The sequence below is a fragment of the Lissotriton vulgaris genome, chromosome 7 (assembly GCF_964263255.1).
Source record: "Lissotriton vulgaris chromosome 7, aLisVul1.2, whole genome shotgun sequence".
Taxonomy (NCBI): domain Eukaryota; kingdom Metazoa; phylum Chordata; class Amphibia; order Caudata; family Salamandridae; genus Lissotriton; species Lissotriton vulgaris.
This window is the reverse complement of record NC_141695.1, coordinates 314358145-314385577: the sequence shown is the minus strand read 5'-3', so window position 1 is coordinate 314385577 and position 27433 is coordinate 314358145. Positions and strand designations below refer to the sequence as shown.

The following is a 27433-nucleotide window of genomic DNA, read 5'->3' as shown; positions in this document are numbered from 1 at the left end:
AAGTTTGCAGACGACAGGTTGAGCTTGGCTGTATTGGGGTGAGGGGGCGAGGTGCATCTCGTGGGAAGTTGGGAAGGAGTAGAGGTGCAAGGAAGGGTGGAAATCTTAGAGCTTAAAAGTGAAATGGCAGCTGTAAGCTGGGAGATGGAGCTGATAAGAGAGCTTAGCTTATTTTCCAGAGAGAGTAAGGCAGAGCACGGAAGGTTGGGTGGCTCGATGGAAATAAGAGGGGGCGGAATTGGTGGTGGAAGGCAGGGAGAGGTGGGGGGACAGGCGGTAAGTTGGGGAGTAGGGTTCACAAGTGGGGAAAGGTGGAGGTTGAGAGTGAGAGCTAGTAAAACGGAGGTTAAGGGAGAGTTGTCATTGTTGGTGTTGCAAGAAGGAGAGGAATTAAGGACAAATTTAGGGGGAGAAGGGTGCGTAACACGGCAGTAGGGTAGAAGGAGAGGGGAGGACTGTGTGGAGTCATGGGAATGTAGGAGGTTTGGGAGGAAACACGGTGAGGTGGGTGTGGAGGTCCTGTCAGCTAGGAGAGGTGGCTGTGAGGGAACGGGCATCTGGCAGAGTGAGGGGGGTTGAGAGAAAGGGAAGTTGAGGAAAGGAAGATGTTCTGCTGGGCCAGAGGGAGGGAAAAGGCAAGGGTTACCAAGGGGGGGGGGGAAAGGGAGTAGCACAGAGATGCAGTGGGATTGTGGAGAAATCAGGGTGAATAATGAGGGGAGGAGGGGGTGGAAAGGAGGGATAAGGAGTGCGTAGGGAAAGTGCACTGGGGGAGAAGGTTGGAGGAGAGGTGGACTAAAAAGGGGGTGACAGGAAGGAATATGGGGGAGGAGAAGAGATTGGAGTACCGGGATGGTGCAGATTGGACAAGGAGCGTATTAGCTAGTGGTAAGGCTGAAGTGATGTGGGAGGGGGCATTCTGTGAGGGGGGGAGGAATAAGAGAGGAGGTCACAGGGGAAGGGGAGGGAAAAGGGCCGACCTGTGCTTCTCGAGAGTGCAGCCAATTGGAGTGTCGGGGGGGTCAGGGGAGGAGAAAGGGAGTAAAGGGTGGAGCTAGAAGGAGAGTCAGGGGGAAACCCGGTCGCAGAGGAGGGGAGTAGGGAGGGGAAGAGGTGGTCAAAGAGCGAGAGACAGGTGTCATTGCCTTGGATCATGACAGTACCGTTGTTATAGAGTGAGATAGTGAGGTAACCGTTGAAAAACGCAGAGGGGGAAATTTTTAGTTGTTTGCCATGAGGGATAGAGGAGGAGGAGGTGACATTAAGGGAATTATATAAACTGGTGGACCAAGAGGGGGTGTCGTGAGTGAAGAAAATGAAATCGTTTATGAGCCTCCCAAGACGACCATTGTAAAATTGATCAACAAAGAGGGAATCCGGGAAACGTTCAATAGTGTTATGCTTCAATCGTTTTATTGCAGCTTTAGTCTGGCTGGGAGGATAAATGATTCTGTAGCAATTAGTTCCAACCTTACCTCGAGTAGTGGCCATGTTGGGAAAATGAGGCGGAGGAGGGTGGGGGGGGGGGGGGATATGAGAAGGGTGTTACTGGGAAAGTGGTGGTGAGGAGAAAAAGAAGGGCATAAAGGGGGCACATAATCCAGACGTTAAGGTGAAGATATCAGAACTAATGTGCCGTCCGGAAAGTGAGGTGGGTATTTGTTTGGCCCTTCATCTAGGAATACAGGGTGTCACCTGGCACTAGATACAAGGGAGATGTTTACATATGATAGGACCAACCTGACCACTTTCAGAACCATCACAAAGCAAAAATAGTCAAAGTAGAACAGAATATAAACGAACACCCAGTGTCCATTGGTGAACACTGTACTTAACACCAGCCTGTTAACAGAACCACATTCGGCACCAACCGCATTGTACCCCCATGATCTCAACAGACTACTATTGGACCCTAAGCTCCTGAGAATCACTAACATTAGGAGCAAAGAGCATAGGGGGGAGCAAAATCTGACTAGCAAAGTCTAAATATGCACAACAACCTCGTCATCTTAAGACCACCTATGGAGCTGCCAATGCAGCAGGAGTCCTAACTCAATCAGAACTGTCCCCACAGAAAAAGATGCTTAAAAGGTGCAGCTGGCACTACTTGCCGCACAGCTGTAAAAGGTCTAAACAATGCAGCTGGCACTACTTGCTGTACATCTGTTAATGGCCTACACAGTGCAGCTGGCACTACTTACTGCGCAGCTGTAAAAGGCCTAAAAGGTGCAGCTGCCACTACTTGCTGCGCAGCTGTAAAAGGCCTAAACTGTGCAGCTGGAACTACTTGCTGCGCAGCTGTAAAAGGCCTAAACGATGCAGCTGGCACTACTTGTTGCGCAGCTGTAAAAGGCCTAAAAGGTGCAGCTGGCACTACTTGCTGCGCAGCTGTAAAAGGCCTAAACGGTGCAGCTGGCACTACTTGCTGCGCAGCTGTAGCTTAAGTATTTCATGAGCGCCTCTTCCAATGGTTTACTAGGAAATGTAATTAAAATCACACTGTAAGTTGTACCATTTAAACCAAATTCCATAAACGTTGCAAAGAAAGACGCCAAACCGCTGGAGAAAAGCCGGTCGGTGCATTTGAGGGGTGAATATATTTACATTTTACCCCTTTCGAAGATTTACTTTTGAAGCAAGAAGCTGGCCTGGAGGAAGTGACATTTGGGAGACAAAAAACACAGTTCTTTGAGCTGACCTTGAACCGCAATCTGAAAGGGGTGGAAAACCCCTCTGGAAGGGGGGGCTGGGGCAGTGGTGGGGCCCGCCCCTTTTGGTGTTCCCCTTCTCTTGAGCTTTGATCCAATTTCGTTTTTCCCGAGTTTCGTTTTCTTCCTCTCGTGGCCGATTTCCGCTCAGAGTTTCGTTTCTTTTTCTTCTCCCTGCAGAGCACACAGAACGAGAGCAGTGCCTCCTCTTAAACCCTGCAGAGCACAGTACGAGAGCTGTGCGCCCTCGTAAACCCTGCAGAACACAGTAAGAGTACTTATCCAAAACATAACCACACTTATGTGGTTGTCGAGTGCACTTGTGTCTCACACCAGCAGCTAACACATATAGCAGACTGGACTATTTCTTTTTACAGAAGTAGACAGCCAATCGGATAGTAGAGACAGTACCTGGCCCGCTATCTGTCGGAACACTCCCCCCTGCTGGTAGCATACACTCTGGGCCGACCAAGCTCCAAGATACTGCTATGGAGACTTAACACTGAGGCTTTAACGGACCCGGTTTATAAGGAGACAATAGCAAAAGGGTTAGATGATTATTTCGAAATGAATTGGAATACGGCCAGCTCGAGGGCGCTTGAATGGGATGCAAAGAAAGTGGTGTTGCGTGGGGTGTGTAGGTCTACTGAGGTGGGGGTGAGGAGAGTGCTGGAGTGGGATTTACAACACCAGGAGGAACGCTTAGCGATCTTGGAAACAGAGCTTCCCACAAACACGAGGGGCCGGCCAAATGGGCAGAACAAAGGCGGAAGGTAGGGGACATATGGGATTCACTGGGCAAATATAATAGAACCACGAGTAGACGCCAATGGTACACGGAGGGAGACAAGGCCGGACGCCTACTGACGTGCTTGATTAGGATGGCGACACAGCCTCACCCGATACGGTCACTTAAAACTGATCAAGGTCGAACGGTCTATACACAACACAAGATTAATAGGGCATTTACAGCACACCTACAAAAGATATATTCCGAGCCCCAGGCCCATACCGTCCCCCGGCTATGGAGGCATACCTTGCTGAGGTGGACCTACCTAGCCTCGACCCAGAGAGTCAAGAGTCCCTGGGGAATCCTTTCAGACGGGAGGAGGTGAGGGCGGCGATCACTTACCTGAAAACAGCGAAATCCCCCGGGATGGATTGCCTAGCGGCGGAGCAATACAAGAAATATGGGGGGAGTCCTGGTCCCTAAGCTCCTGGAAATTATTTTGGAAGCTGGCGAGACCGGCATATTGCCAAACACCATGCGAGAAGCGTTGATTGTGATGATCCCCAAGCCGCGGGAAGGACCCCCTGATCCCCAACTCATACAGGCCAATTTTTATGCTGAACGTAGATCTTAAAATCATTAGTCAGGTACTGGCAAGTAGGTTACTTCCATATCTCAGGCAGCTGGTGAAGGATGACTAGTCAGGTTTTATACCAGGGAGGAATGCACTAAGAAACATCCGCCGTCTCGCACACGATATGCAATCACCGGGGGGCAGGGCCCAACAGAGTACCCTGGCATTCTTGGATATCGAACCCTGGCATTCTTGGATATCGAACAAGTGCTCGACTCGATCAGATAAGAATATTTATGGCAGGTGCTTCTAAAAATGGGAATGCACATGAGGTAAGGGAGATGTGGAAATCCCTGACCTAGCCCTTTATTATTTTGCATCACAAATATAGCACACCATAGCCTGGTTAGATACAGACCCTTCCTGGGAAAGATCACTACTAGCGGACACATATGGAGATCGACAGTTGGGTGCCCTCCTCTGGCAAACGAGGGGGCGGCAGGAACAATGTCCCCCACTGGGTAGATTACTTGCTGCAATATGGAACAGAGTGGTCAGGAGACTTATTCAGGAATGGCCATTTGCCCCAGAGGCAGACTTCTGGCTTATGCCACCCTTCGCACTCATTGAGCTGGTCATGTCCACTGACAAATGGAAGGCGGGGGGCTGTCTCATGTTGTCGGACCTCTACCCGGAATAGAGGTTTATTACATATCAGGAAGCGGTAGATACCTTTGAGTTGGGATCGGGGCAATTTTAGCAATATGCCAAAATTGCAGCAACCCTGGCCTATGTTTCCGGAGGCCCGAAGACACACACATACCTTAGTCACTATAATTGCCATGGCGGGAGGGCGGAAACTGGTGACCCACCTGTACAGGGCGCTAAAGGAAGGTAAAAAATGTGGACCTTTAAAAGTAGAAGAGAAGTGGCAGGTAGCGAGTCCACAGGAGATTATGCCGCAAGATTGAGAGAAAATTCATGAAAGCGTACGCAAAGTGGTGGTGTGCAATAGGTTCAAACAGATACAATACAATATAATATCGTTCACATGATCTACCTCTTGCCCAAGCGGCTACATACTATGGATGGATCGAGAGATCCAAGGTGCCCCAGATGTCAATATGTACAGGTGGATTTTCCGCATATAGTATGGGCATGTCCAACGATTCAGTCATACTGGACGGCGGTCCTAGAGGACCTGAGTAGAATAACAGAGTGGACGATTGCCTTGGAGGTGCGTACTGGTCTCCTTGGCTTAATTCCCCAAGACCCGAAACGCAAGACAAGCAGGCGGTTCCTGGTTCTGGGGCTTGTAACAGCTAGGCAGCGCGTAGCGATCCACTGGCTAACTCAACGAGGGCCCCTGATAGCGAACTGGAAAACAGACTTGAGAGAATGGGCACTAGCTGAGGAGGGGCACATGCGTAGCACTAGAAGAGATGCTAAACTTCCGGAAGTAATGCTGAGTGAGGGTTAATGATCCAGGAGATAGAGGGAAGTGCCCCAAATTCCACACAGGCATTGTCGGATGGGATCATCACACGGGGAATGAGCTCCACAGACAAGAGGGGGGGCAACAGGATACCCTCGGCTGAACTTATGATAGAAGGACCTCAAGGTAGTTGGGCACGGTAGGGGGGTGGGAGGGGTGTTTAGTTAAAGGTTTACCTTACTATGGGAGAAAAAGTTAAAAATAAGAAAACAAGTTACTTACCTGTAACTACGGTTATCCAGTATTGGTATCTTTCATAGATTCACATGCCTGAATCATTCCCCGTCGCCGAGGCGGGAGTCCCACGGTAAATATATATACAAAAGCAGTGCCTTAGAATAATCTGTAGTAGGCTGACAAGACTATAGGCCCAAAAAGGCCCAAAACTTAGCAGCCTATCTACCTCCTTATATGAAAAGAACTGAAAGTAGTCCCAACCAATCAGCTGCCAGCACCCTCTAGAACCTTCCCAGCAGAGTCAGTTCTCCTCAGATTTTCCCAGCACAAGTGAGAAGTATGTATCCCTAATAAAGAAATGTTCTGCCGGGGAGGAGGGTGGGTGCATGTGAATCTATGAAGGATACCAATACTGGATAACCGTAGTTACAGGTAAGTAACTTGTTTTCTTATCCAGTATTGGGGTATCTTTCATAGATTCACATGCCTGAATCAGAATAGCAAGCAGTAAACCCATATCTGTTGTTTGCGGAAGATGGGAGACAAAGCGTAATTCTATATATCCCCACTCATCTGGAAGGTTATAGAGCACTAGAAATGCAAATATGCATAAATGCAGAAAACCTTCTAAAAGGAAAGAATTATATTCAGATACATATTTAAACAGCATTTGACAAGCAAAACTACAGTGTATTATGCATACTCTTATGTCATGAAAAGAATATGAGAGACCTTTAAAAGTCTAACCTTAATGAAGAAGATGCTGCAGCACCGCTTGTCCCACTGCTGTATCATCTTGTGATGCCGATTGGAAGCAGTAATGCTTTGTAAAGGTATAGACACTCTTCTATGCCGCAGCTCTGCAAATGTCCGCCAGTGTGACTCTGGCAAATAATGCTGTCGACGCCGACATCATTCTGGTGGAATGTGCCTTTACCTTTCTGGCTAAAGGCTTGTTAGCTTTTTCGTGACAGAATTGTATTACTGAAAATAACCACCAGGCTATCGTTGCTTTCGTCACAGCTTGTCCCAACGCAGCTGGACCATAAGCAATAAATTACTGGTTAGATTTCCTTATGTGTTTGGTTTTCTGAAGATAGAACTTTAGACAACGCTTCACATCCAGAGAGTGTAGGTCCTTTTCTGCCGGTGTGACAGGATCCGGGAAAAAAGCGTTTTAACTTAACCGGCTGGTTTAAATGAAATTATGATGGTACTTTAGGAATTAATTTTGGATTTGTTCTCAAGGTGACATAATCCTTAGAGAAATGAAGGAAAGGTTCTGAAATGGTGAAAGCCTGAATCTCACTCACCCTCCGGGCTGAAGTGAGAGCTAGTAAATAGCCACTTTTCAGGTTAAAAACTTTAATTCAGCTCTATGAATAGGTTCAAAAGGCCTTCTCATTAACTGGGACAAGACAATATTGAGATTTCATTCGGGAGGTGGAAGTCATATCGGCGGAAAGGCTCGAAACAACCTTTTCAGAAAAGGCTTGTTCGAGCTTCTTCTGAATCGGGATATGGCGGCAAGATGTACTTTAATAGAAGAGAACACTAGACCAGCCTTGGCTAGTGAAAGCAAGTAAGGTAGAATATCTTCAGGTGGAGCTTGAAGAGGATGGACATTATTTGCTTCGCACCAACAACAGAAGCGTTTCCATTTGAAACAGTACGTTCTGATAGTACTCTGAGCACAGGCTTGAGACAGAATTGCTCTACAGTCTGCAGAAATCTGGAGATCTTTAAACTCTAGGAAGTCAGGAGCCAGGCGTGCAAGTGCAGCGATTGTGGATCCGGGTGCAGAATCTGACCTCCTTCCCTTGACAACATGGCAAATGTCAGTTTGAGGGGAACTGGAGGCTGTTGAGTTAGCATGGAGCAGTTCTTGGAACCAGTACTGCCTCGGCAAGCGAGGAGCAATGAGGAGAAGAGTGCAATGTTCCCTCTTCATCTTTTGCAGAATCCTTGGTATTAACGGTATCGGGGGAAAATCGTACGCAAAGATTCCTGACCATCTCATGGACAGGGTATTCCCTCTTGACCCCCGTTGAAGAAATCTGCTGGCGTAATACAGGCATTTGCTGTTCGGTTGCGTCACAAACAGATCTAGAGTTAGTGTGCCCCATCTCTGAAAGATCTTGTTCACTTGTTCTTGTTCCAGTTCCTATTCGTGGCAACCTGCGAGGGATCTGCTGAGGTTGTCGGCTAGAGAGTTTTGAACCCCCTTACATGCTCCGCTCTGAGGGTTATGCCGTGTTGTATAACCCACTCCCACATCTCTTGAGCTTCCTGCGACAGAGATAGAGATCTCGTTCCCACTTGCTTGTTGATGTAAAACATGCTGGTGGTATTGTCCGTACGCACCCGCACTGAACAATTTGCAATTCTCGGAAGGAACGCTTGCAGAGAAAAGAAAATGGCTCTTAATTAGAGACTGTTGACGTGTTTCTGACGATATTGATGAGACCATCGGCTTTGAATCTGGAGGTCCTGGAGATGGCCTCCCCATCCTTCCATGGATGCATCCGTGGTCAGAATGAACTCCGGAAGGGTCTGAAGAAATGTGAGACCCGGAGACAGATTGCTTTCTTTTGACCACCATTGAAGAGCATGCTTCATTCTGTGTGTCACTCTTATGCGATCGTCGAAAGACCCTACTATTTGTTGCCATTGTCAGTGCAACTCCTCTTGCAGTGGCCTCATCCTGAGTCTTGCGAAGGGGACTAGACTGATCGCTGAAGAGCACATCCCTAGAAGAGACGCATATGTTCGGACAGAAAGTGACTTTTTTGTTAAGATTTGTCTTGCCAAATTTTGAAGTTTGTTCTGCCGTTCCTGGGACAAGAACGCTTTGCACTGTTCGGTGTCCAGTGAAGCTCCCAGAAAGGTTAACACCTGTAGGGGTTGCAATTGAGATCTCTGTGCATTGAGAGGGAGGACTAGATTTGAGAATAGGTACAAAAGGGGGTGGTGATGGACGGAGCATCTGAATCAATCAAACACTCACACCCAGTCAAAAGATCTGGGTTTAATCCATCACCGTTCTTTAGCCAACTCTGCCACCCCAGTTCAGGCATGTCTATATGCAAATCAGTCTGACCCTGTGCCTCATGGGAACAGTCCAGCCCGAACGACCAAGCCATGTCTTCCCTGGACCGGAATGTTAATGTTAATGTTTAAAATGCTTATAAAGCGCATGGCTACCCCAGTGACGGGGCGTCCCAGTGCTTGCAGACAACTTGAAAGTAAGACGGACTTTGAACCAAGGGGGAGACGTGTAACGCCACTAGGAGCACTAGATAGAAGGGAACAACCAGGTTTTAATGAGTTTTCTAAATGACAGGTAGTTATTTGTAGCACGTGCCTCCGCGGGGATCGAGTTCCACAGTTTCGGAGCCAAATACCTGAAGGAGCGGCCGCCAGCTCTGCTCCTTTGGATTTTGATGGTACAGGCAAGATGAAGGTCCGCCGAGCGGAGGGCACGTGAGGGGACATAGGACGAACACAGACCTTGTAAAACTCGGGGGCCAGAGCCGTGAAGGATTTTATGCATTAGGCAGACGGACTTAAATTGAATACGTTGTGTGACTGGAAACCAGTGTAGACGCCGTAGAATATGGGACGTGTGACAGTATTTTGGTAGGGCAAACAAAATGCAGGCAGCTGCATTTTGGGCTCTTTGGAGTCTGTTGATGGCTGTTCGATTAGAGCCCAGCATTAAGACATTGCAATAGTCTATATGCAATAAAACAAAGGCTTGGACAATTGTCTGGCGTACAGGTGGTTCAAAGAAGCCAAAGATTGGTTTGAGCGACCGTAGGCGACCATAACACACGCCCGCCACTCTTTTTGCATGAGATTCTAGGGAAAGAGTCGTCCATAAGCACGCCCAAGGTTTTTACTTCCTTCTTAGGGATGGGAGGTGGACCTAACCTAGAGGGCCACCAGTGATCATCCCACTTGTTTGTTTCCTTGCCAATCAGGAGTACCTCAGTTTTTGATGAATTTAACTGCAGGCAATTCTTGGTCATCCATCTAGAGATGGCCAGAATATCGTCTTGAAATTTGGCTTGGTCCGTATCCTTCGATAGGAGAAGATAAGCTGCGTGTCGTCCGCGTATGATATTAATTGGATCTTACGTTCTCTGGCCAACACTGCCAGAGGGGTCGGACGTACACGTTGAACAACGTAGGGCTGAGCGCCGACCCCTGCGGGACACCTCAACTCACCGGAAGCCTGCTGGATGAGTACGGTGGAGCATGGACCTGGAAGGAACGGTCAGATAGAAAAGACGCGAACCAGTCCAGGGCACCATCTCGGACTCCGATCTCCCATAGTCTTCTAAGTAGAATCCCATGGGAGACCGTGTCGAACGCCGCACTCAAATCCAGCAGGATTAGAGCCGACGTGCCACCCAGATCTTGTGTTGCCCTTAGTTGTTCAGTGACCGCCAGCAGGGCGGATTCCGTGCTGTGGTTAGGCCGGAATCTGTTTTGTGAGTCATCTAGAATCCCATTGCTCTCCAAGTAATTGGTCAAGATGTCATTAACATGCGTTTCTGCCACCTTGGCCAAATAAGGTAGCAGGGAAACAAGCTTCCGAGGATCGGTTTCTGGCATTCCAGCCGTCTTCAGCCCGGCTTGCTTGAATCCAGTGGCAAAGTGAGCAAGGGACTCACGTCTGAGCATACCCTGCCACACTTATGGCGGCCAAAAGCGGTACAAAAGGGGGTGGTGATGGACGGAGCATCTGAATCAATCAAACACTCACACCCAGTCAAAAGATCTGGGTTTAATCTATCACCGTTCTTTAGCCCACTCTGCCACCCCAGTTCAGACATGGCTATATGCAAATCAGTCTGACCCTGTGCCTCATGGGAACAGTGCAGCCCGAACTGCCAAGCCATGTCTTCCCTGGACCGGAAACAAGCTTCCGAGGACCGGTTTCTGGCATTTCAGCCGTCTTCAGCCCGGCTTGCTTGAATCCACTGGCAAAGTGAGCAAGGGACTCACGTCTGAGCATACCCTGCCACACTTATGGCGGCCAAAAGCGGTACAAAGGGGGTGGTGATGGACGGAGCATCTGAATCAATCAAACACTCACACCCAGTCAAAAGATCTGGGTTTAATCCATCACCGTTCTTTAGTCCACTCTGCCACCCCAGTTCAGACATGGCTATATGCAAATCAGTCTGACCCTTTGAGCAGCCAATCGTCGAGATATGGGAAGGCCTGTATCCCCTGGGACCTCAACGTTGCAGAAACTGGGGCCAAACATTTTGTGAAAATTCTTGGTGCCGATTTCAGCCCGAATGGGAGCACCTTGAATTGAAAGTGGATGCCAGCCACTGTGAACCGTAGGTATTTGCGATGTTTGGGCTGTATAAGAATATGGAAGTAAGCGCTTCCAAGTCCAAAGAAGCCATAAAATCTCCTTCGTTGAGACAATTGAGCACATCTGCCAATGTCACCATGCGAAAACTCTGTTTCTTCAAGAATTTGTTGAGTTTGCGCAGATCCAGAATCGGGCGCCACTCTCCCGACTTTTTCTTTATAAGGAAGAAGCGAGAGTAGAATCCTCTACCTTTCTGCGAGACTGGAACCTTCTCTATCGCATTCTTACGAAACATGTTTAAGGCCTCTTTGTACAGTAAGTGAAGACGAGGGAGAGGGGGGCCCTTGGGCGGGGTCGTAGGTGGTTTCTTTACGAACTCCAGAGTGTGTCCTCTTTCCACTAGGTCGAGGACCCACTGGTCCGATGTGATGTTCCGCCATTGTTGGTAAAAGGCAGAGATCTTCGCGCCCACAGGGAGGGAAGGATTGTGGGGCTGGCGTCCGGCATAGCTCATCGACGTTTGTTTGAATCTAGTCCTCGATTATTTGATCTTCGTCTTCCTCCCTGACGAGAGAAATTGCTGGAGGAAGATTGCCTGTATGAAGATTGGTAATACGGTTGCTTATACTGCGACTGGTATTGCCTGTTCTGTTGATTGTGGTAATTTCCTCTGTAAGAAAATCCACGACCTCTTGCTCCTCTAAAAGAACCTATTTTATATTGCAGGGTACCAAGCGATTTTGCGGTGTCTGTATCCGTCTTAATGGTTAGTAAGGCGTCATCTATGTGCTTACCGAAGAGCGATTCCCCGTCGTAAGCCATATCAAGGATCTTTGTTTGCACCTCAGGTCTGAAGGAGGTTGCTCTGAGCCAGCCCTGTCGTCTGAGCACCGCAGCACCCGCTAACTGACGAAAGTTAGTGTTTGCGATGTCTAGGGCGCAATCTATTATTTCTGAAGCCGCCCTCTCTCCTTTAAGCACTATTTTGCGTACTTCTTGCTGACGATCTTCCGGTATCAATTCTATGAATTCAGATAGTTACGACCACATTTGTCGGTCATAGCGGGCAAGAATCGCAAGATAATTTGCTGCCTTGATGGAAGATGCAGCATTGGTGGAGAACTTCTTGCCTATTAGATCCAATCTTCTGCCCTCCTTGTCCGGTGGTGTTGAGATTGGAGTGGATGGATTTTTGGACCTCTGTTGAGCAGCGTGGGATATCACAGAGTCCGGACGTGGGTGGCCCACCAAACAAGATGGAGTGTCTGGCGGTGCTCTATACTTCTTCTCAATACAAGGAAGGACTGCCGGGATAGAAGCGGGTGTCTTCATAATCTTAAGACCTTCCTTCCAAATATATTCTATAATGGGTATGGCCCTGGTGATCCTCCTATACCCCTATTTAAAGTCGTGCAAAAAGCATTCCGACTGCTCAATAGTAACTGGTAGTTCGAATCTTGTAGCAGCCCTTTGCATAATATTGTGAAGCCGCCAATGTCCTCTGGCGGAGACTCAGAGGCGAAGGCATGGGTTTTACATAGTCATCCCACGGATCCGCAGGTGTGTTGCCATGAGGCAACTCGCCTTCTTCCCTTCCATCCTCGTCCGAAGAGGAAGTATCCTGATCCTCTTGTGGTGTGGGTTCTGCAGTGTGTCTTGGCGACACTGGAGGCTGCGGTGGTGGAGGCGTAGGTATGTCCACTGGTACCGGAGGTATAATTGGCGCAGAAAGTGTAGGTGGGAACCTTTGGCGATAGTCTGCCAACATGGCCTGTAAGTCCTGTATCAACGAAGGAGGAAGATGACTTGACTCCTCCGAACGTGGAGCTCTGTATGGTTGTCTATAGAAAGGTGTAGCCAAATCTTCTTGGTAGTAATGCTCCTGTATGTCCGCTTCTTCATCCTCATCCTGACATTTTATTTGTAATTCGGATGGATGGCGTGCAATCCCAAAGGGACCTTCATCATCTCCATCATCTTCATCAGATTCCTCTTCATCCACATATGTTTCTAAAATCTGCGATGGTAGCAGCGGAGAAATATTGGAGTAGTCTTGCCTATGATAGGTTTTAATCTGGAAATGAATATATGCTATCGGTGAGGCATGAGAGACCTGAGGTAGAGTAGGTCAGGGTCTTGCAGGCGGAGTCTTGGTGATGACTGGACTCTCTGCTGGAATGGCTATCAATGAGCTCGTCGTCGACGGACCTGTCGTCAATGGGATTGTCGTCGACTGTGGTATTGTAGATGGACTTGTCGTCAATGGAATCTTCGTCGACGAGGCGGTCGTCGTCGAGGCTGTCGTCGACGGGCTATTCTTAGATGATCCAGACGTCGACGGACTCTTCGTCGACGAGGAAACTATAGGTGAAGTAATAGCAGAGGTAGACACCGTAGCTGAAGAGCTTGAGGTGGTAGAAGTCACAGAGACTTTGTGAGAAGACACCAAAGAAACAGTTTTTGTCTGTGCTTTTCTCACAGTTTTAGATGAACCTGAAGGTGGAGAAGCTGGAGATTCAAGAGGAGGAGAGGATAACCTCCTTGAGGGTTCTGAAGCTCTATGAGAGGATTTGTGTTGTATTTTCCACTCAGGAGAAGAGCTATCTCTGGATCTGGCTCTTTTGCTGGATGTAGAAGCTCTGTCCTCTTCATCTGTGGAAGATGATTTGAGGCAAAGAAGAACCCTTGCCTCCCTGTACCTGATGGTCTTGGCAGGGAAGGTGCGGCAAATCCTGCAATCCTTCACAATTTGATTGGGATGCAGGCAGTAATTGCAGTCCTTATGCTGATCATCTACATGGACCCTCTTTTTATCACAGGCCCAGCATGCTTTGAAAAGAGCTTTCTTCTCAGACATTCTGTAGAAAAAAGTTGAAAACTGAGTAGGCACTCAGGGAGACTCCCTTCCACACGACGTGCGGTGAAAATCTGAGGAGAACTGCCTCTGCTGGGAAGGTTCTAGAGGGTGCTGGCAGCTGATTGGTTGGGACTACTTTCAGTTCTTTTCATATAATGAGGTAGATAGACTGCTAAGTTTTGGGCCTTTTTGGGCCTGTAGTCTTGTCAGCCTACTACAGATTATTCTAAGGCACTGCTTTTGTATATATAATTACCGTAGGACTCCCGCCTCGGCGACGGGGAATGATTCAGGCATGTGAATCTATGAAAGATACCCCAATACTGAATAATTGTTGGTTAGGAAAACATCTTCAAGGGGCAGCTTAGGGCAAGACTTCTCCTTGAGTAGAAATTGGAATGTTCACTGTCAATGTTTGTCTATGGGATATAACTGTATACGCACATGGATTGTACCTTTGGAACCACAATAAAGAAATTATTTTTAAAAAAAATGATTCAAGCAACAAAATCGTACTTGTCTTATGTCTACTTTAGCTCTGTTAATATGCTTGTTGAATCACTGCTTGTTCCCAAAACTCAAGATCGTGTGGTGGCAGATTTGCCAATGAGCCAGGCAGGCACGAAGGCAAGCACTCACTTTGAGCCTTGCCCTTCACTCTGGTGCTACTTAAGCCCACATGCATTTGTGTTGTTCGTTTTGTAATAAAACTTGGCTGGGATTACAATCCCGAAAGAGCACTGCTATTCTTCAGAGAATGAACCTCGCATTAGCTGTCCAACAAGGCACTACCACATTTCCGGGGGCTTTTTCCGTCTGAATTGCCAAAGTTCCTTTTTGAACCGTCTAATATTACCTGCTCGTAGGCAGGTGTATTTCGTTTAGCTGATTCCTGCCACTGTTTCATTTCCATTTCATTGCGGCACTGTCTGCAATCACCACCTCTTGCTCACTGCTGTTCTTCCTCAGCCCGGAAAATGCTGGCACCAGACTGATAGAGATTTCTCTCACATGTATGTTCACCACCTCTTGGGAGGAGTCATGCCATGTTACCACTAAATAAGTCAAAAATTCTCTTCACAGTGAAGAGGAGGAGGGCCATTCCCTCAGAACCCCTTCTCACACAGGGCCTCTCGCCTGAAATAGCTTGCTCTATGCACCCTCTCTTCCTTGGGTGATCAGCCTTTTGCCCCTTGTGTGTTCTTGCCCCTAATTACCACCTGATGGACATAACAACACTGCTTGGCTATATGTATACTTTGTTGAAAAATGTTAATAAAAATTATATTAAAACCCCTCGCAGAACAACAGCTACCTGCCTGACTCAATATTACAGTTTGGTTCACTATTATTTACAGCCAAACGCCCTTCTTCACCCGCTGGACATACACTTACCATACACCCAGCTCCGCTATCCGCATCCCCCATTACCATCAACCGGATTCACAGGAACTTAAGCTTAGCTCCATGTTAAACACCCGCATGTTTCACCATAGAGAACCAAGCCGCTGTATGAGGCTACTCTTTCTCTGCAGTGGATTCCCTCTTTTTCCTGTAAAGGAACTGACAATCCGCAAGCCAAAATCCGCTGGTCACACGAACACTATCCATTGCAGCATTCAAGGTCCGACCTCTCCCTCTTCTAGGTCCTCATCACTGGAACACACTGCCTCTTGGCAATAGAGACCCCCGAACGCAACCAGCCTGAAGAGCCATCTCATGAGATCAGAGCGAAAGAAGACTTAAAGACAGACATATCTCAACTGTAAATAGATCTATAATGATGCCGCGCTACACAGCCTGCTGATCTGTTATATTTGTAAGCTCATCACAAATGAGCATGTTTCACAATATTTCACTGATACACTGAACTTTGAGTCAATAATCATGCTGTGAATCGATTCTGTTCTTCTGCACCAAATTTCTGCAGGAAATGTCAGGCTGATCGTCTTTAATAAATAAGACATTTGAGCATACTCGGAGTCACTTACTCGGCCTTGGCTTCCCGGTATTCCTCTGTATCGGTGTCCTCGTCTTCTGAATAATGCCCCTGCACACGTCCTCCGGCTAGCAGCCCACGGGCAGCCAGCAGGCCAGCTGCATTGCCATACCCAGTATACTTCACAAAGCGGGACACTGAAGAGACAGAAGGGCCAAGATTTACACAGTTTCAGACAGTGGTTGCACTGAAAGAGCCAGAGTCACTAGAAGAGGAGGATACTTAAGATGGCCGCCCATCCCTGCCCTTTCTAGTGAACCCCTAAAGCTCTGAAATGCAGTCCACTCATTTCTATGCATGTCTGGGTTATTGATGACCACTACCTATCCTACCTTCCAATACACAAACACCCAGTGCCTTCCCCAGCAGCAATGTGATTGGAATTCCAATACCCAGTGCATGCCCTGTCTAGCGTATGAATGGGGTGTACTCGAGTCCTAAAACCAATTGTGGCTGAAGTAATCACGCAATCAATTGTACCTTATTGCACGATTAATTAAAATCTTTATGACATTAAGAACATTATAAACATTTTAAGGAAAAAACACATACATAGGATCAATAAGACCACAGTTCTCTTTAAATTAGCATTACATGTTATAATGGGATAAAATGCTTGGGTGCGAGATTAGGTTTGGGATGAAGCAGAAGCAACAACATTATTAGAGGGGTAAACAACATAATAAAGTACTTGATCACAGGCAGGTTGCTGTCTAAAGTAGACCAGTATTCACAGAACTGTGCTGGTGTTGCAGACTGAAGTATGAAGGAAGTTTGGATGCATGATTTATGAATGGAGCTCAATTAAGAGAGACTGCCTAGCTGCTGTATGGATGATGCTCAGTTGCAGAGCACCTGTCCTGCTGCTTTGTGAATGGTGCTCTGATGCAGGGAGCCTGTCCTGCTGCTGTATGAATAAAGCTCTGATGCAGAGAGCCTGTCTTGTAGCTCTGCTGCTGTATGAATAAAGCTCTGATGCAGAGAGCCTGCCCTGATGCTGTATGAATGGAGCTGATGCAGAGAGCCTGTCCTGCTGCTGTATGAACGGAGCTCTGATGCAGGGAGCCTGTCCTGCTGCTGTATGAATGGAGCTCTGATGCAGGGAGCCTGCCCTGCTGCTGTATGAATGGAGCTCTGATGCAGGGAGCCTGTCCTGCTGCTGTATGAATACAGCTCTGATGCAGAGAGCCTGCCCTGATGCTGTATGAATGGGACTATGATGCAGGGAGCCTGTCCTGCTGCTGTATGAATGGAGCTCTGATGCAGAGAGCCTGCCCTGATGCTGTATGAATGGGGCTATGATGCAGGGAGCCTGTCCTGCTGCTGTATGAATGGAGCTCTGATGCAGGGAGCCTGTCCTGCTGCTGTATGAATAAAGCTCTGATGCAGAGAGCCTGCCCTGATGCTGTATGAATGGAGCTGATGCAGAGAGCCTGTCCTGCTGCTGTATGAATGGAGCTCTGATGCAGGGAGCCTGTCCTGCTGCTGTATGAATGGAGCTCTGATGCAGGGAGCCTGCCCTGCTGCTGTATGAATGGAGCTCTGATGCAGGGAGCCTGTCCTGCTGCTGTATGAATACAGCTCTGATGCAGAGAGCCTGTCCTGCTGCTGTATGAATGGAGCTCTGATGCAGGGAGCCTGTCCTGCTGCTGTATGAATACAGCTCTGATGCAGAGAGCCTGCCCTGATGCTGTATGAATGGGGCTATGATGCAGGGAGCCTGCCTGCTGCTATATGAATGGAGCTATGATGCAGGGAACCTGTTTTGCTGCTGTATGAATGGAGCTCTGAAGCAGGGAGCCTGTCCTGCAGCTGTATGAATGGAGCTGATGCAGAGAGCCTGTCCTGCTGCTGTATGAATGGAGCCTGATGCAGAGAGCCTGCCATGCTGCTGTATGAATGGGGCTATGATGCAGGGAGCCTGTCCTGATGCTGTATGAATGGAGCTCTGATGCAGGGAGCCTGTCCTGCTGCTGTATGAATGGACCTCTGATGCAGAGAGCCTGCCCTGATGCTGTATGAATTGAGCTGATGCAGAGAGCCTGTCCTGCTGCTGCATGAATGGAGCTCTGATGCAGGGAGCCTGTCCTGCTGCTGTATGAATGGAGCTCTGATGCAGAGAGCCTGTCCTGCTGCTGTATGAATGGAGCTCTGATGCAGGGAGCCTGCCCTGCTGCTGTATGAATGGAGCTCTGATGCAGGGAGCCTGCCCTGCTGCAGTATGAATGGCGCTATGATGCAGGGAACCTGTTTTGCTGCTGTATGAATGGAGCTCTGAAGCAGGGAGCCTTACCTGCAGCTGTATGAATGGAGCTCATGCAGAGAGCCTGTCGTGCTGCTGTATGAATGGAACTCTGATGCAGGGAGCCTGCCCTGCTGCTGTACGATTGGAGCTCTGATGCAGGGAGCCTGCCCAGCTGCTGTATGACTGGAGCTCTGACGCAGAGAGCCAGCCCAGATGCGGGATGAATGGAGCTCTGATGCAGGGAGCCTGCCCTGCTGCTGTATGAATGGAGCTCTGAAGCAGGGAGCCTGTCCTGCAGCTGTATGAATGGAGCTGATGCAGAGAGCCTGCCCTGCTGCTGTATGATTGGAGCTCTGATGCAGGGAGCCTGCCCTGCTGCTGTATGATTGGAGCTCTGATGCAGGGAGCCTGCCCAGCTGCTGTATGACTGGAGCTCTGATGAAGAGAGCCAGCCCAGATGCGGTACGAATGGAGCTATGATGCAGGGAACCTGTTTTGCTGCTGTATGAATGGGGCTCTGATGCAGGGAGCCTGTCCTGCTGCTGTATGAATGGAGCTCTGAAGCAGGGATCCTGTCCTGCAGCTGTATGAATGGAGCTGATGCAGAGAGCCTGTCCTGCTGCTGTATGAATGCAACTCTGATGCAGGGAGCCTGCCCTGCTGCTGTTTGATTGGAGCTCTGATGCAGGGAGCCTGCCCTGCTGCTGTATGATTGGAGCTCTGATGCAGGGAGCCTGCCCTGCTCCTGTATGATTGGAGCTCTGATGCAGAGAGCAAGCCCAGATGCGGAATGAATGGAGCTATGATGCAGGGAACCTGTTTTGCTGCTGTATGAATGGAGCACTGAAGCAGGGAGCCTGTCCTGCAGCTGTATGAATGGAGCTCATGCAGAGAGCCTGTCCTGCTGCTGTATGAATAGAACTCTGATGCAGGGAGCCTGCCCTGCTGCTGTACGATTGGAGCTCTGACGCAGAGAGCCAGCCCAGATGCGGTATGAATGGAGCTCTGATGCAGGGAGCCTGCCCTGCTGCTGTATGAATGGAGCTCTGATGCCGGGAGCCTGCCCTGCTGCTGTATGAATGGAGCTCTGATGCAGGGAGCCTGTACTGCTGCTGTATGAATGGAGCTCTGAAGTAGGGAGCCTGCCCTGCTGCTGTAGGACTGGAGCTCTGATGCAGGGAGCCTGCCCAGCTGCTGTATGACTTGAGCTCTGATGAAGAGAGCCAGCCCAGATGCGGTATGAATGGAGCTATGATGCAGGGAACCTGTTTTGCTGCAGTATAAATGGAGCTCTGAAGCAGGGAGCCTGTCCTGCAGCTGTATGAATGGAGCTGATGCAGAGAGCCTGTCCTGCTGCTGTATGAATGGAACTCTGATGCAGGGAGCCTGCCCTGCTGCTGTATGATTGGAGCTCTGATGCAGGGAGCCTGCCCTGCTGCTGTATGATTGGAGTTCTGATGCATGGAGCTTGCCCAGCTGCTGTACGACATGGAGCTCTGATGCTGAGAGCCAGCCCAGATGTGGTATGGATGGAGCTCTGATGCAGGGAGCCTGCCCTGCTGCTGTATGAATGGAGCTATGATGCAGAGAGCCTGTCTTGTAGCTCTGATGCATGGAATGAATGGAGCTCTGATGCAGGGAGCCTGCCCGGCTGCTGTATGAATGGAGCTCTGATGCAGTGAGCCTGCCCTGCTGCTGTAAGAATGGAGCTCTGAAGCAGGGAGCCTGTCCTGCTGCTGTATGAATGGAGCTCTGATGCAGAGAGCTTTCCACGGTGCTGTATGAATAGAGCTCTGATGCAGAGAGCCTGTCCTGCTGCTGTATGAATGGAGCTCTGATGCAGGGAGCCTGTCTTGTAGCTCTGATGCATGGAATGAATGGAGCTCTGATGCAGGGAGCCTGCCCGGCTGCTGTATGAATGGAGCTCTGATGCAGAGAGCCTGTCCTGCTGCTGTATGAATGGAGCTCTGATGCAGTGAGCCTGCCCTGCTGCTGTAAGAATGGAGCTCTGAAGCAGGGAGCCTGTCCTGCTGCTGTATGAATGGAGCTCTGATGCAGAGAGCCTTCCACGGTGCTGTATGAATGGAGCTCTGATGCAGAGAGCCTTCCACGGTGCTGTATGAATAGAGCTCTGATGCAGAGAGCCTATCTTAGTGCTGTATTAATAGAGCTCTGATGTAGAGAGCTTGCTCTGCTGCTGTAGGAATGAAGCTTTGAAGCAGGGAGCGTACCCTGATGCTGTATGAATGAAGCTTTGATGCAGAGAGCCTGCCCTGATGCTGTATGAATGGAGCTCTGAAGCAGGGTGCCTGCCATGCTGCTGTATGAATGGAGCTCTGATGCATGAATGGAGCTCTGATGCATGAATGGAGCTCTGATGCAGGGAGCCTGTCCTGCTGCTGTATGAATGGAGCTCTGATGCAGGGAGCCTGCCCTGATGCTGTATAAATGAAGCTCTGATGCAGGGAGCCTGCCCTGCTGCTGTATGAATGGAGCTCTGATGCAGGGAGCCTGTCCTGCTGCTGTATGAATGAAGCACTAAAGCAGAGAACCTGTCCTGCTGCTGTATAAATTGAACTGTGATGCAAGCAGCAGCCTTGCTGCTGTATGAATGTAGCTCTGATCAAGAGCCCCTGTATGACTAAAGCTCGGATGCAGGGAGCCTGCCATGCAGCTGTACCAACGGAGCTCTGATGCAAAGCTTGCCCTGCTGCGGAATGAATGGCGCTCAGATGCAGAGCCTGCCCTGCTACTGCATGAACAGAGCTATGATGCAGAGCCTGCCCCGCTACGTTATAAATAGAGCTCTGATGCAGAGCCTGCCCCGCTACGTTATAAATGGAGCTCTGATGCAGAGCCTGCCCCGCTACGTTATAAATGGAGCTCTGATGCAGAGCCTGCCCCGCTACGTTATAAATAGAGCTCTGATGCAGAGCCTGCCCCGCTACGTTATAAATAGAGCTCTGATGCAGAGCCTGCCCCGCTACGTTATAAATAGAGCTCTGATGCAGAGCCTGCCCCGCTACGTTATAAATAGGGCTCTGATGCAGAGCCTGCCCCGCTACGTTATAAATAGAGCTCTGATGCAGAGCCTGCCCCGCTACGTTATAAATAGGGCTCTGATGCAGAGCTGGCCCCACTTCTGCATGAATTCCCAAGTTGATGATACATTATTAATGCTATTTTGCAAAAACATAGATCAACGCCATCAGCAACGAAACTCAACTAAAGCTGGGCAAACAAACAGGATATGATCGAAATTCTGAATGCCCAGATTGCAAAAGCCACAATTTTTTCCAATTTTCGTGGCTGGGTACCAATTAGCTAGTAGATTATTTAATGGCAAAAGGTTCATACAATATAATGTAAGGCAATGTCGAACACCATGTTCTAAATTCCAAGATAAATATCTCTGAGGGATTCTCAGTGTATGTGACATTGCTATTATCTTCAGTCTTTCTCTTGATCTGCAATACTGAACATCTCTTTGAAAACTAACCATACAAATTGATTTTTTTTAAAAGAATTAAATTCTAAAGGCGAAAGGGAGGTCACCAACTCCTCCTTAATGCTAAAATAATTCAATGCCAATGAGAAGTCACGCGAGAAGGAGTATTTATCAGTGGGTCCTATATTAAAAAATGTCTTACACATGAAACCCCTTAATGTGTGTAACTCAATATTCTTTAGCTGGTATCCTCAACGTAATAAAATGGCTAAGCCTTGAATGAATGAACCCGTCAATCCAAATTCCAGTCTACTGGCAGCTATTGTGATGGAAGAATAGCAATTTCATAATATAATTAATATCTGGCCTCCAATTTTATCTAAAAAAACGACTATTTTTTTAGATAACATTGGATGCCAGGTTTTAAATAAATTATGTAATTTCTGTTCTTCCATCTCTGGGATAGTTTCCATCTTCCATCTCTGGGATAGTTTCAATAGCATATAGCAAAGTGGGAGGAATTGTTGCTTTAAATACAGATAGCAAATGTAAAAAAATCTGTGGCCCATTGCACTATAAAATATGCGTAAATCATTTGTGTTACAGCTTTAGAAGAACAATGTTCAATATGCGGCTTATTGTTTGTATTGCCAGTTTTACTTTCCCCAAGTAAAGAAAATAATCTACAATCTCCAATTGTTTTAAACCAATTCGGCAGCTAAAATTACCCAACTTGCTCTTTTTACTTCATTTCATAATCTGGACTTTACTTTTAGAGGCATTAATCTTTAGGTACTGCACCATTGTATATTTCTGCAAAGATATCAGCTTTGTATTCAGCCAATTAGGGGTCAAGTTGCAATATTGTCCGCATACATAAGGCATGCAAAAGGATAACCACCTATATTTGGCGTATCTCCTTCTAGGGGAGAAAAACATTCGGCTAAGTCCGCTACGTACAAAGAAAAGATTAACAGGGCTAATAGGTAGCCTTGCTACAGTCCATTTTCTGTGAGAATTATTATTGATAGGCCTTGATTTTCCCCCTATTAGCACCCGACACCAGGTTTCTGAGTGCAGGGAAATAATTAGATAACAGAGGGGTAGGCACTTCCATTTTATATATTATTTTCCACAGTAAAGGCCTGCCTACCTTATCAAAGGCTGTTAAAAAATCTATGAAAGCCACATATATATTTGTGCTATGAAAAATCGTGTACTTTTTCTCTATAAGTTTCAACATGCCGACATTATCTAGGGTGGAATGAGGTTTCCTAAAACCTGCTTCTTCTATGGGTAGAACTCTCTCTTCCTCCAATACGTAAGATGATCTAAAATGCTGAGAGCAAATATTTTCCCCACTACATCTAGCAGGGCTATTTGTCGATAATTGCCTGGATGATGCCTATGTCCCTTTTTAGGTCTCGCCTAGCGACGCAGCGCAGTTGCTCGCTTGGTGAGATCTACTGTCGTAGATTTTTCTTTGGAAGGAGGACAGGAGATGTGCACGTGTGGGACAGGAGATGTGCACGTGTCTGTGCACGCGTCAGCGTTTCAGCAGTAATGCACATCTGGCGCGCTTTGACTTTCCTTTCCTCCTCCCCCGTAGGCTCCAGATCACCTCACCTCACTGCCTGTTACGCGCTTTCCGCTCAGAAGGACGGGTTCTTACAGTCAACAGCTACCTGTCATGTTTTTAAACTCTGCTACAAGCTGCTCGGAAGCGAGGCTTGTGTTTTTAGAATTAATGAGTAATGGTGCTGGTTTGCTCTGCTCTGTCCAGCCCTGTACTGATGCACTGAAATATGATGCAGCAGCACCAGTGAACAAACACGGAAGTACACCATCTATTGTGCGCCCTCAATTAGATGCTAAAAGCAGCTTGTTAAATGATGTGCAATTTAATTTCAGAGCAATTGAGTCTCAGGGACTCCATGCAGCCTTGTTTAGGGCTGGCTCACTGACTCACAAGCTTCTTGAGCCTCACTCACCACAGCTGCTAAAACCGGCTGCACAATTTATTTTCCCTATGGAACATAGGCCATGTAACACAAGATATTAAGCGAAACGTTATGCCACAAAGTGTCATAGAAAGACTATATCAATTCTATAAGAAGAGTTTGTTGATTATAAGCACTACGTGATGTCATATAATTATTTTAAAGTACGCTCCTGTGTATATTGAGTAAAATAATTATGCTGCAGCCTACGCTATGATCGTGGAGTACATGTCGGCTATTGTAATTTCACCTGGAGAACTTCTACAGACTAGGGCCCTGTGACAGAAATTACTGCTTTTATGGCATTTTTGGTATTAAAAAGTAACTATACCAAAACTGCTCATCTGCAGCTTGGCTTTGTTTGGGGTTGTTGGTACAGCATGACTTGTCCATATCTGAGCTGGTGGAGACAGCATGGGGGGATGATATATTACCTTATTCCGGAGACAGCACCACTTTCAGGTATGGAAATTTTGAAAATATTAATAAGATGATACAAAAACTGTCAAATTGTTAGGTCGAACCTGGCCAACGCATGCACTGTGAGCCATACTGTTTTGGAGTATGTAATGTGAGCCCCGCCTACTCTTCAATCATATTTGTCATTGGCTTGTGTCACTGTCCTTCGTAAACGTAGGCTTGCGATTTCTTAATTTGCTTGTTAGTCCCTCCTCAGTACCGCCTTGTCTTTATGTGTAACCTCCAATGAGGACTGGCCCTTTTATTCCAGGTGTTACAAGGTAGTCCTATTAACTTTGTAAGCACTATTTTCTTTGATGGTTTCTCCTACTGTAGGCCCGACATGCTTTCCTGCAACATTATGGGCGCCATGCACTGTTTTACCGGGGTGCTTTGACAGAAAAAAAGCATTTGTTTGTTAACTTGATAAACAAATGCTTTTTTTTGGTAAAAGTGCCAAATATTGTGCCTTCACTTAATAGCAGCTGCGACCTATCTTTAGACATGGCTGGTCTAAAGAAATGTGCGTGGCCTCTATTAATATGAAAGCGCAGTATGGCACCCTTGTAAACAAGCATTTGCAATGCTTTCATATTTTCACGTGGTTATTTTCACAAAGAGCTTCAATACTCTCAATTAGTAGTGCGTGTTATTTGTTATTTACAGTGCTCAGAAATCGCAGTAGTATGGTGTGAAGAGCTATGTAAAAAAACAAGTTATTAGCATGCAGGCGATCTGCTTTTAGACGTATTATTTTTTGTGCTACATAAAAAGCAAGTGATTATTGTGCAGGTGATCTATTTTTAGAGCTATTATTTGTTTGTATTTGTCAGTATGTCTGTTGCTCTGTAAATTGTTCGCCTACACGCCTTTTCTGGGTTGTCGATGTCTGCATTCCGGTGGTGTACATTTCTGCCACCGCCATGCAGAGGGTGCAGTGTTGGACTGAGGATGTTCTCATCTAGACTTGGAAAGAGTGCTTTCCAGCCTCAGAGGTGCTAGGTCTGGCGCTGCTGCTATGTTTATTTAATTTTGACCAGGAACAAGAATGCAGCGCGCTCACTGACTGTGCGTGAGCTGTGACTCCAATGGATGAAGCTTGCATTAAGGTATCATGTCATTCAGATTTTTAAGTGTCACGCTTTCGAAATGTATATAAATCTCACCCATTGAGACTAGCCCTTTCACCCAGAGCAGGGTGTGGTGTTGAGTGACTTCTCAAAGGTCACATGAAAAGAGAGGGTGTGGCGCCTTGAACCTCTTTGGTTGATACCTGGGTATATTAGCTGTTGTAATTGCAGTTTGTTCAGGGATTGGTCTCATGTAGTGAACTAAGGTGTATAGGGCCTGTTTGCTCCCTCCCTTTCAGCTTGTGGGCTCTGAGAACTAAGACATTCCCACTTCTATTATCCCTGGTAGGCTGCCCTCACTTTTTACACTGCCCCCCCCCCCTCATGCGTAGCATTCAGCGGTCCGTTGCGCCAATGCTTGCACCAATGCCTTTCACCTGCCGGTTGAGCGGTGAGTTGTCCCGGTCCCACAGGCCACGCCCTGCCGTCCGCTCCTTCTTATCGGTGCCCCGGCTGTCTTTGTGTTGACTCAGTATTTGTGCCTGGGGGCTCCGTACTCTGCAGCGCGCACCCTGCGTAAAGTACATGCAACCTGTAGTCCTCTGATAAGTTTGGCAAAAGCAGTGGCCTCTTTGGTTCATTTTAATGTTCAAATGTAAAAGGGATAGTGAATAATGTATTAATTGGGCTCTTGTGGGTTCTTAAGGAGCTTGAAATGGCATTTCTTGGATGAAATTGGTGTGAAGCAGAGATCTTGCTTATCTGCTGAATTCTTTCAAGGTGGTTAATAGTCAACTTGCACACAAGGACTTCATAAAGACGTAGTTTGGTTTGCACTCATCCCACGTTTCCTGCTTGATGCATCCAGAACTCTAACCTCACTCTTACATCTTGGTTTGGTTACTCAGCTAATCACCCAACCTTAGCAGTCCGATTGTAACTAAATGGGAGGGGAGTAGGTATGTGTAGCCCGCACTTGGGGTTTCAAAGCAGTGAAAGGTCGTTCCACATTTGCAGACCACCTACTGAAATCGTAGGTGATCTGCACCAGGAAGCTACTTTGGGTGCCACCAGCCTGGGGTCACCCACATGCTTGTATCACCGATGGTCTTCATGCCATTGTAGCAAATTCCCTAAAATCCATCTGTTTTCAAACTTGACACGCTGCAGATTCACTTAGTTGTTGGCCACGCCCCTTTCTTTAGACGCAGCTTGTCTAAAGAAAGGGGTACGGCCTAAATGAATGTGAAAGTGCTGCATCTGCGCTAGTAATTGGCAATGCAATAGATCGCATTCGCAAGAGTTTAAGTTATTGCATTACCAATAGCTCAAACTCTCGTAAATGAGAGACCTATTGCATTGCAAAGGCTTGTTATATAATGGAATTAAAATACTGCTGGACCAGGATGGGGGAGTTTTCCCCTGCAGGTAGCAAGCAATAAGCAAGCAGCGTTACTAGATACGTAGCCCAAATTAGAAGAGCTTCTTTAATAGCTGTCATAGGGATTTCGTCAGGACCCATTGCTCCTGAAGCTCGCGTTTTTTTAAATAAAACCTGCAATTTCACCCTTTGAGGGCACATAGCTAAGTTCTAGGGATTTAGAGGAAAACGTTAAAGTGGATGCAAGGCAAGAAGAATTAGGATTTGCAGAGTAAAGTTTGGGCAGATATAATTTCCATTCTTCTTCTTTTATGGGGATTGGGAGAGATTTTACACTTGTTCCACAGCAGTCCACAATTATTTCCCACTATCTTTTGGCATTGTTTGTCGAAGCCGCCTCTTTCAACTGTATCCACTCATAGTCTTCCTTTATTTGTTTTAAAGAACGTTTTTCCTCTATCTTTTTCTCCTTAGTAGATTTATTAATTTACTACTTTCGAGAGAGAATTTCAGGAACTGGGTCCTCACTAGTTTATTGATTACCCTATTTATACATAAAACGGGATCTAAAGGGTTTATCTGGTAAGAGGGACAATTTACATGTTGAGAGTTAAGTGCTAATATCATGACCAAAAGCTTTGAACTGATTAAGCTGGGGAGGCTCAGGATATACCACTGCTTGCTGCTGCTGGTCTCTTATTAAAACTGTTAACCTCTCTAAGTTTAGAAACAGCCTGAGTATTCCAAAACATTTTGCTGTTTGTTAAATTGAAACCTACCGAAGTATCTTTAAAATTCCAGGAACCAACCTTTGAACAGGACATCTCAAATTTAGAGCAAATCAGCATGTTATCACTAAGGTAATTTTTCAAGACTTCCATACTAGAGAGTCTAAAAAAAAAAACAGCTGTTACAATTAAGTAATCAATAATAGTTCCCCCAGTAGGAGCCTTAT

General features: G+C 47.3%; 1 protein-coding gene across 1 annotated transcript in view; it reads right to left on the bottom strand.

The window, feature by feature from the left end:
• LOC147701456 (chaperone Ric-8A) overlaps nt 1–27433 on the bottom strand; it is a 348728-nt gene that overhangs the window by 12475 nt on the left and 308820 nt on the right. The window contains exon 8 of the mRNA XM_086930133.1: nt 15868–16012. Coding sequence (XP_086786259.1) covers nt 15868–16012 — 145 coding nt within the window. The remainder of the gene's footprint in view (nt 1–15867; nt 16013–27433) is intronic.